This window comes from Lepidothrix coronata, unplaced genomic scaffold, assembly GCF_001604755.1.
Source record: "Lepidothrix coronata isolate B3197 unplaced genomic scaffold, Lepidothrix_coronata-1.0 Scaffold213, whole genome shotgun sequence".
Classification (NCBI taxonomy): domain Eukaryota; kingdom Metazoa; phylum Chordata; class Aves; order Passeriformes; family Pipridae; genus Lepidothrix; species Lepidothrix coronata.
Genome location: NW_016690393.1, coordinates 1,412,189 through 1,421,237, shown reverse-complemented (window position 1 = coordinate 1,421,237; position 9,049 = coordinate 1,412,189). Strand labels below are relative to the sequence as shown.

At 64.3% G+C, this 9,049-nt stretch overlaps 2 protein-coding genes across 2 annotated transcripts; one reads left to right on the top strand and one right to left on the bottom strand.

The window, feature by feature from the left end:
• Positions 1–6: 6 nt before the first annotated feature.
• Positions 7–1,165, top strand: TMUB2 (transmembrane and ubiquitin like domain containing 2). Its single transcript, XM_017833301.1, has 2 exons — positions 7–180; positions 505–1,165. Exons 1-2 carry the CDS (start codon positions 50–52, stop codon positions 872–874), a joined length of 501 nt encoding a protein of 166 aa, XP_017688790.1. The 5' UTR covers positions 7–49; the 3' UTR covers positions 875–1,165.
• A 150-nt stretch (positions 1,166–1,315) lies between these two features.
• ATXN7L3 (ataxin 7 like 3) lies at positions 1,316–8,609 on the bottom strand. The gene is made up of 12 exons (XM_017833363.1): positions 8,474–8,609; positions 8,251–8,383; positions 7,101–7,272; positions 5,669–5,766; positions 5,469–5,491; positions 5,341–5,386; positions 4,934–4,965; positions 4,744–4,812; positions 4,376–4,419; positions 4,179–4,250; positions 3,781–3,914; positions 1,316–3,269 (listed from the first exon to the last, which is right to left on the bottom strand). The coding sequence occupies exons 1-12, from the start codon at positions 8,522–8,524 to the stop codon at positions 3,121–3,123; spliced, it is 1,023 nt and encodes a 340-aa protein (XP_017688852.1). The 5' UTR covers positions 8,525–8,609; the 3' UTR covers positions 1,316–3,120.
• Between the last annotated feature and the right edge of the window lie 440 nt (positions 8,610–9,049).

The window sequence follows — 9,049 nt, the reverse complement described above, 5'->3', positions numbered from 1 at the left end:
CGACCCCGGCCTGGAGCAGCTGCTGGACGTCCAGAGCTTGTCCCAAGGGATGGCTGAGCCCCGCGCCCCCGGGGAGGGGGATCTGTGCCCCGGACTCATCAAGATCCGCCTCAAGTTCCTCAACGACACCGAGGAGGTGGCGATGGCCCGGCCTGAGGACACCGTGGGGGTCCTCAAGAGGTAAGTCCCGAGGGAAAGGGATCGTGGGGAGCGGTGCCGGGCTGCCAGCCCACCCCCCCTCAGCTCCTGTGCCCCCCCCGAGTGCAAACAGCCCTCACCCAGCAGAACGGGAGAGGGGTTTTTTCCATCTTGTTCTTATAAAAACACCAAGGAGGGGGGATTTAAAACAAGTTTAAAAGAGAAGGTGGCACGTGGTGGCGGTGCCATCGCTGTTCCCCTGCGCTGTCCCCTCCCCGTTTTACAATGAGGGGGGTTTTCCATCAGCCCCAGGTGTGTCCACAAGCCCATTCTCTGCCACCTTCAACCTCTGCCCTCCTCCCACAGTAAATACTTTGCGGGCCAGGAGAGCCAGATGAAGCTCATCTACCGCGGGCAGCTGCTGCAGGACCAGGCGCGGACACTGCGCTCGCTCCGCATCACGGACAACTGTGTCATCCACTGCCACCGCTCCCGGGGAGCCACCACGGCCACCCCCGCCCTGCCCGACCCTGTCCCCGCCGGCCCTGCGGCCCCGGGGCTGCCCCTGGGCGGGGGGACCCTCATGGTCCCCACCGTCATGGTGGTGCTGGCGCTCGGGTGGTATTTCCGCGTCAACTACCGGCAGCTCTTCACCACCCCGGCCACCGTGTCCCTCATCGGGGTCACCGTCCTGGTCACCTTCCTGGCCTTCGGGGTGTATGGACAGTCTGGATGAGTTGGGAAGGAGCTGGGGAGGCACCCCAGTGTCCCTGTCCCCACTGTCCCCGTCCCTGTGGCATTACAGTGACCAGAGCCAGCACGGCAGGGGCTCTTTGGCCCAGTCTCGCTGCCAGATTTTATCCCCCCAAAAAGGGGCTGTGCCCCCCCCCCTCAGAACTCCATTCATCCCATTCCCAGTCCCAGCTCTGGGGGAGTGGGACAGCACTGGAATGGGCTGTGGCTTCTTCCCAAGGTCTTTTTAAAGCAAATAAAAGGGTGTTAAGTCACCCCAGCGCTCACCTTCCCACCCTGGGGTTGCTTATTCCCCCCCTTCCCGTGCTTTTGGGGGGGGTTATAAAAACAAATCCAGCCCCACACACGGTAAATGGAGTGGTGGTCGGGGGTGGGGGGGGATAACAGCCCTGCTTAATTAACCAGCCGTAATTAATGCCAGGGATACCAAGTCAAGATGCAGTTTTATTTACAGGGGCAGCCACAACCCACTCACGGGACACACAGACCTCACAAGGGCTCAGCTCCCCCCGGGAGGGGGGACACGCAGAAACACTGGGGGCAGGGGGGTGAGGACACTGACCTGGGGGGGTCACAGGGCACATCCACCCCCCCCCAAGCCCCGTTACACCCCTTGGACCCCAAATTTGCAGCGCCTCTCCCGCAGCCAGAGGGGCTCAAGCTGTTCCCCCCCCTCAAGACCCCAGCTCACTGTGCCCTCCCCAAGCAGCTGGGGGGGCTCAGGGTGACCCCCTGTGTTTTTGGGTGCCCACACCCCCATCTGCAGGCCCCAGGGCACACTAAGGCCAGCTCGGTGTGCTCCGGTGGCCAGGCCCCCCCAGCCCCAAAGCCACACCAGGGTCCCCATGCAGTGAGGAGGGGCCCCCCCGCAGCGTTTTGGGGTGCCCAGGGCTCTGTGGGACCCCCCCAGCCCAGCCTTTAGCAGCAGTTTGAAAACAATAGTGAATCCAGAGTCGAGAGCACCATAATTTGTGAGCCCCACCGAGAGGACGAGCCAGGGCACTGGGGTGGGGGGACAGACACAGTCCCCCCACCAGGGACACGGGGGCTGGGGGGGTCAGACAGCCATGGGGGGTACAACAGAGGGGACAGAACCAACCCTGTCCCTGATGCAGCCCCTGTGATGGAGAACAGCTCGGGCTGGGGCGTTATCGTGAGGCTGGGGGTGACCTGGATCCAGCCAGAGGGACCTGTCCCCCCCCCAGCCCACACAGCAGGGTGCTGGTCCCGGGCCCCCCAGCCAAAAGCAGAGCCTGTGGGAGTGCAAACACCAGCCAGAGCTGGTGGGGGGTCCCCGATGACCCCCCTGACTGCAGCAGCAGGTCCCCGGGCATGCGGGGAGCGGAACAACAGAGCTGCCCTGGGGGGATGAGGTGGGGGGGCTCTGCCTTGAAGCCAGACTGTGCTGTGCCTACCCCCCCCCCCATTTTGCTCCACTCTCAGCCCCCCCAGGCTGTCCCTGGCAGGTTGGGGCCCCCCTCCCCACACAGTTCAGCACAGAGACGGTCACAGCAGCTACCCCCCCACCTCCAGAGCCCCCCCAAACAGCCCCAAACACGAAGGATGCAGCATGCAGCCCCCCCGAAGCCCCCTGTGAGGGCACTGCCAGGCCCCCCCAGCTGAAGAGATTTGGGGCACGGGGGTGTCCCCACTTGTCCTCTGGGGCACTGGGGTGTCCCCACTTGTCCTCTGAGTGGGAAACACCCCCCTCCAGCGTGCCCCCCACCCCTGAGCCAGCCCGACCAGCGAGAGCCAGCCCGGGGCAGGGATGGGGGGGCAGCCCGGGGAGGGGCTCACCCCAAAACCCTGCAGCAGAGGGGATCCACACCCCCCTCACCCAGGCCTGGACCTGCCCGGGGGGTTCAGGTGCCCCCCACCCCGCTGGGGTAAGTGAGGAGCGGGTGTGGGAGGGGGCACAGCTGGGTTTGGGGGGCACTGGGGAGGGGAAGGGGGTGGTCATATCCCCATGTCCGAGCCAGGCGCCCCCTCAGTGCCCCAACGGGAGCCCCACGTACAAAAACTGTCACAGAATAAATAGAGGCACTGGGGCAGGCAGGGAGGAAGGGGGGCACTGGTGGGGGCTCCCCAGATCCAGCCCCGCTCCAGCGACGGCCGAGTCCTCCGTGCCCCAGGTACCCGCTTTGTGTCCAACCCAGGGGGCTCTGGGGGGGCTGCCCCGGCCCGTGGCCGTCCGTCTGTCCGTCCTGGCCCCCCCCAGCTCTGGGGGGCTCAGTTGATGTCGTCGTAGATGCTGGGGGTGTGGGGGGCGGGGGGCTTGGGCTTCTTCTTCTTGCTGGAGCCGAGCCCTGGGGCACCACTCACCAGCCCCAGGTGGGGCTTCTTCTTCTTGGTCTTGCGGGACTCGGAGTTGTTTGTACCTGGGAAAGGGGGAAAAAGGAAGAAATGGGGGTGTCAGGGAGGAGATGGGCCCCCCAAAACAGAGAGGATCCCCCACATCACCAATCCACACCCAGGACAATGTACCCCAAAACATTTCCCCCACCCTGGGATGGTGGGTGACAAGATGTCCCAGATGCTCCAGGCTTTGGAGCCACGGTGTGTTCATCCTCAGAAGAGCCAGTTTTGCCCCCACAGAGGGGTCTGTGCCCCAAGCTTTGCCCCTCAAAGGGGTCTGTCCCCCAGAATTTGCCCTGCAGAGGGCTCTGTACCCCAGGATTTGCCTCCATGAAGGGGTCTGTTCCTCAGGATTTCCCACTCAGAGGGGTGTCTGCGCCCAGATTTGCCCCATGGAGGATTTTATGTCCCAGTATCTGCCCCATGGAGGAGTCTGTGCCCCAGATTTGCCCCATGGAGGGGTCTGTGCCCCAGATTTGCCCCATGGAGGGCTCTGTGCCCCTAGATTTTCCCCCCAGCCCCCCAAACACTCACTGGCTTTGGAGGAGGCCGAGTCGGAGGGGGAGATGTCGGAGGAGCCGTCCCACTGCAGGCGGCTCATGAGGGCCTGGCTCTCGGCCACCTCGAAGCTGTCGTTCTCCACGCCGGCCTCTGCCTCGGGCAGGGACCTGGGCACAGGTGTCAGGGAGTCCCCAGCCCCTGGCATGGGGGGTGGGGGGACAGAGCCCCCCCCAATGCCAAGGGGATGCCCCGAGCTCGGCCCAGCTCCCCACCACTGCACATCCCAACCCCAGCCCTAACCTCCCATCCCTTCCCGGGGGCCTCCCTGTCCCCAGCCCCCCCTGAACACCCCGTGCAGCCCCCCCCAGTCCCTGTTCACACGGGACAGTGACCCCAGGACCCTGGGGACCCCCGAAGCTGTGCCCACTTACGCGGAGGGACCGAGGAGGTAAACCCGGACTGCCCTGCGCTGCTCATCCGTGTGCTGGGGACACCGCAGGGACCTGGGGGATGGCATTCAGGGGTCAGCCAGGTGTCCCCCCTCACCCTGTGGGCATCCAGGCATGTTGGGGACCCCCACGAAGCCCCCCCCGAGCCCTACAGGGATGCTAGCCCAGGATGCTCTCACCTGGTGCACATCTTCTTGGTGTGCTCGGAGATGACCCCGCATTGCTGGGGAGGGAAGGGACAGGTGAGTGGGGGGGGACAGGTGAGTGACCCCTGGGCTGTGCTCTACTATCACAGCCCTGGGGACCCCAATCCTAGGGACCCCCAACCTCCCAGTGCTGTCCCATCCCCCCAGAGAGGGCAGCCACCACGCTGGGCCACCACATCCCCCAGGATCAGACCCCCTGTACATCCCTGTTTCCAGCCTCTAACCAGCTCCAGTGGGATGGAGCCGAGCTGGGAAAGATCCCAGGGGTCCCAGCCCCCGTGCCCCCTGTCTGGCCAGGGATGAGATCCCTCTGGAGCCCCCTGTGCCCCCCAGTCCCACACCGTGGTGAGCAGTGTCCGCAGCTCCTCGGGGCCCAGCGTCTCGTAGTTGATTCCTGCCGAGTTGCTGTACTGGGGGGGCAGAGAGTGGGGTCAGGGCTGGGGGGGGAGCAGGGGGGACCCTCCCAGGGGGGCGACAGGACCCCCCTGAGGGGGCAGAGGAGGGACCAGGTGCTGTTTCTCCTGGGCTCACCTTGAAGGGATCGGGGTTCCCACCGATCTCGCCTGGGAGAGAGGAGGGGTGAGGGGGGATGAGGGGGGTCCTGCCTGTGGTCTGGCCCCCCAAAGGACCCCTGGTGCCCCCTCCCACTGCCACCACAGTGAGAGCCCCACCTCCCCACAAGCCCCACCCACTGCAGCTGCCCCACCCACCAATGCCCCTCCCACCCCAAATACCTGCCCCACTTTATGCCCCCCATGCAAAATACTCCACCCTCATTTACATCCCCCCACCCAAATGCCCCCCCACCCCAAAACCCTGCTCCCACCCCAAGCCCCACCCCTGCGATGCTCCGCCCCACAGATGCCCCACCCCAGGCAGCATAAGCCCCTCCCCAATGCACAAGCCCCACCCCCAGCAGTTAAGCCCCGCCCCCTCACCATTTTTGTGTTTCAGGGACTTGGACCTGCGGGGCGAGTTGGGGTTCTGCAACAATAGGGGGGTGTTGAGGGGTGTCCCATGTCCCCCCCATGGTCCCCACACCCCGCAGCACCCCCTGCCCCCTCACCTTATCCGATTTCCTCTTCTTTGCTACAGGGAGAGACAGAGAAGGGACAGATTTGACCTTTTCTGGTGGATTTGCAAGCCCAGGGCATCCCCTTCCCCATGGATGAAACCCCCCCACACACACACCCCGGACTTGGGGTCAAGGGCCACAGGGCAGGCAGGACACATCCCCCACCCCTGAGGGGACCAGGGACCCCCCACCTTTCTTCTCGGAGCCGTAGGACCAGTCGTTGTCGTTGATGTCGTCGTTGTCCTCCTGGTCACTCTCTGACTTGTTCAGGTTGTTGCTGCTCGCGATCCTGTGCAGGGAGGGGAGGGGGGGTCATGGCCAGGACCTGTCCCACGTCCTCTATGGAACCCCAGGATCTGTCCTGTACCCTCCCACCTCCCCAGCACCCCAGGGTTCATTGTGCACCCTCATACACTCTCCAGGATCCATCCCCTGCCTCCCCCAGCACCCCAGGATCTGTCCTGCACCTCATATCCTCCCCAGCACCCCAGGACCCATCCTGCATCCTCCCCAGGACCCATCCTGCATCCTCCCCAGGACCCATCCTGCATCCTCCCCAGGACCCATCCTGCATCCTCCCCAGGACCCATCCTGCACCTCCCATTCTCTCTGGCCCCCACATCCTCCCCAGCACCCCAGGATCTATCCCACATTCTCCCTAGGACCCGTCCTGCACCCTTCCATCCTCCTTGGCACACCAGGATTTACCCTGTACCCTCCTGTCCTCCCCAGCACCTTAGGATCTATCCTACATCCTCTCTGGCACCCCGGGATCTGTCCTGTGCCCTCCCATCCACCCTGGCCTCCAGGACCCACCCTGTACCATCCCTGGCTCCCCAGGATCCATCCCGCACTTCCCATCCTCCCCAGCATCCCAGGATCCAGAGAGGGACCCCCACCAAGAGCAGGGGGGGGACAGAGGACCCAGGATTTCCAGTTTGTTTTCCCAGGATGGAGTGAAGCCATGGGTGAGAACAAGAGCAGCTGGAGGTTGGACTCCAGGGTTGTTGGGCAAGAACAGACACCCCCACAATGAAAAGCAAGGAGAGGGGAGACCTTGATGCTGAACTCCCATCCCCAGGTTCATCAGTGCCTGAATCTACTGCACCCCCACAGAGAAGAAACCTACCCCCAACACCCCCTGTGCCTCAGTTTCCCCACAGAGAACACCTCCAGCCTCCCCACCACACTTAGGCCCCCTCATCCCTCAGTGTCCTCATGGAAAAGAGATCCAGCCTCCCACCCTCAGCCCCTTTTGTGCCTTATTTTCCCCTCTGAGAACAATCCCAGCCCCCCCTCGTGCCTCAGCCCCCCTCATGCCTCAGTTTCTCCACTGAGAAGACACAGCCCACCTTGTGCCTCAGTATCTCCATCCAGAAGACACCCAGCCCCACATCCTCAGCTCCTCTCATGCCTCAGTGTCCTCATGGAGAAGACACCCAGCCCCCCACCCCGAGCACCCCCAGCACGCCCCCCTCTCACGCCTGAGTTTCCCTACAGATAAGACACCCGGCCCCACACCCCCAAGCCCCTCGAGGCTCCGTTTCCCCTCTGAGCACACCCCCAGCCCCCCAGCAGGGCCCCCCACACTCCGGGGTGCCCCCCAGCCCTCGGGGTGCCCACCTGCGGTTGGCGATGCGGCTGCTGTTGCGGCCCATGCCCAGGCACTTCTCCAGGTGGGGGGCGAAGCGGGAGGCGGCGATGCTGCGGCTGCAGTTGGGGCACACGCACTCCTTGTTCTTCCACTGGTTGTACACCTGCCCGAAGATGTCCACGCCCGGCTGGTCCACGATCTCTGCGGGGGGGACACGTTCAGACCCCGCCCCGAGACCCCCACTCCGCTCTGGGAGGAGGCTTTGGGCTGCCAGACCCTTCCTTTGGGCTGCCAGACCCAACTGAGACCCTCCCAAAACTCCCCTTCTGCTCAGCATGTCCCTCGGGCTGCCAGACCCTCACAAGAACCCCCTGACATCTCCCCTCTGCTCTGGGGAGAGCTTTGGGCAGCCAGGCCCTTCCTTTGGGCTGTCAGACCCTCCTGAGATTCCCACTTTGATCCTGGGGGTTCTTTTGGATGCCAGACCTTCTTGAGACCCCCCCTCTGCTCTGGGGGGTCCTTCGGGCTAACAGACCCTCCCTTTATGGTGCCAGACCCCCCCCCCAAGATCCCTGCTCTGCGCTGGGGGGTCCTTTGGGCTGCCAGATCCTCCCAAGACCCCCCTGATACCCACCCCTCTGCTCTGGGGGCTCCTTTGGGCTGCCAGACCCCCTCCCTTCCACTCTGGTTCAGGGAGGTCTCTGAGCTACCAGACCCTCTGTTTGGGCTGCCAGGGCCTCCCAAGACCCCCCTCTGCTCTGGGGGGGTACTTTGGGCTGCCAGACCCTCCTGAGACACCCTTTCTGCTCTGGGGGGGATCCTTTGGGCTACCAGATCCTCCCCAAGAGCCTCAAGGCAGCTTTTGGGGGGACTGAAACCAGCAGCAGCACAGTTGGGGGGGGGTCTCCACTCCCCTCCCACCCCAGCTGTGCCCCCCCAGGGCCCAGCCCCACGTTTTGGGGTTCAGTTCACCCCACACTTACCCCTCCGGGACAGTTTGGTCACTGCCAGGGGGTCATTTGGGTGTTTAATCCCCCTCAGCACCTCTTAAACCCAACCCCCTGTGCCTGGGGACCACTAATTCCCCCACAGCTTCTCCAGTGGCACTGGGAGCAGGGGGCTGGCTGTGTCCCTGTCACCAGTGTTACCCCGACCCCAGGGGGAGCTTGGGGGGCTCACCAAAGTCCTTCATGCTGTCGGGGTCCGTGTCATCCAGGAAGAAGTACCCACACTTGACAGCCCGGTGCACCTCGAAGCAGAGCCCCAGGCAGGCATCCTCCACCAGCTCCGTGTAGATCTCGTGTGCGATGGCCTGGGGGGGCCAGGGGGGGCTGTTAGTGATGGGGGGGGGACAGAGGGACACCCCAGGGGGCACACAGACCCCGGGTGGGGGGCAGCTCACCTCCAGTTTGCTGTTATCCAGGCCAGACAAAGACATATCCTCCATTTTCATTTGCAGCTGCTCGCGGAGAAGTCACGGCGAACACTCATAGCACGGGACACGGGGGGGCTGCCAGGGGTCAGGGGGGCATGATGGCACCTCACCCCCCACCAGGAGAACCCCCCCCATCCCCCTCCCAACCAAAATCCCACTGCACACCCTGGGATGGCCCCAAGATGCACTTTGAGGGTACCCAACAGGAAGAGTCCCTGCGTTAAACCCCCCAGGAATGAAGTGGGGGGGCTCGGGGGTCTCCCAGCTAGCCATGAACCCCCCCCAGACTGACATGGACCCCTCCCAGCACAGCAAAGACCCCCTCCCAGGTTGGTGGGGAACACTGGCTGCCATGGGGGATGTGTCCCCGTGTCCATCCTGTTGTCCCCCACCCCTCAGGACATGCCCAACCATCACCAAGGCATCAAGCCCTGCCCAGAAGCCCCCCTGAGCCCCCCCAAGCCCCCCAGGATTGTCTCTGGACTCCAGGGGTGTACAGAGAACTTGTGGTGCCTCCCAAACCACCCCCCCACCTCGGGGTGG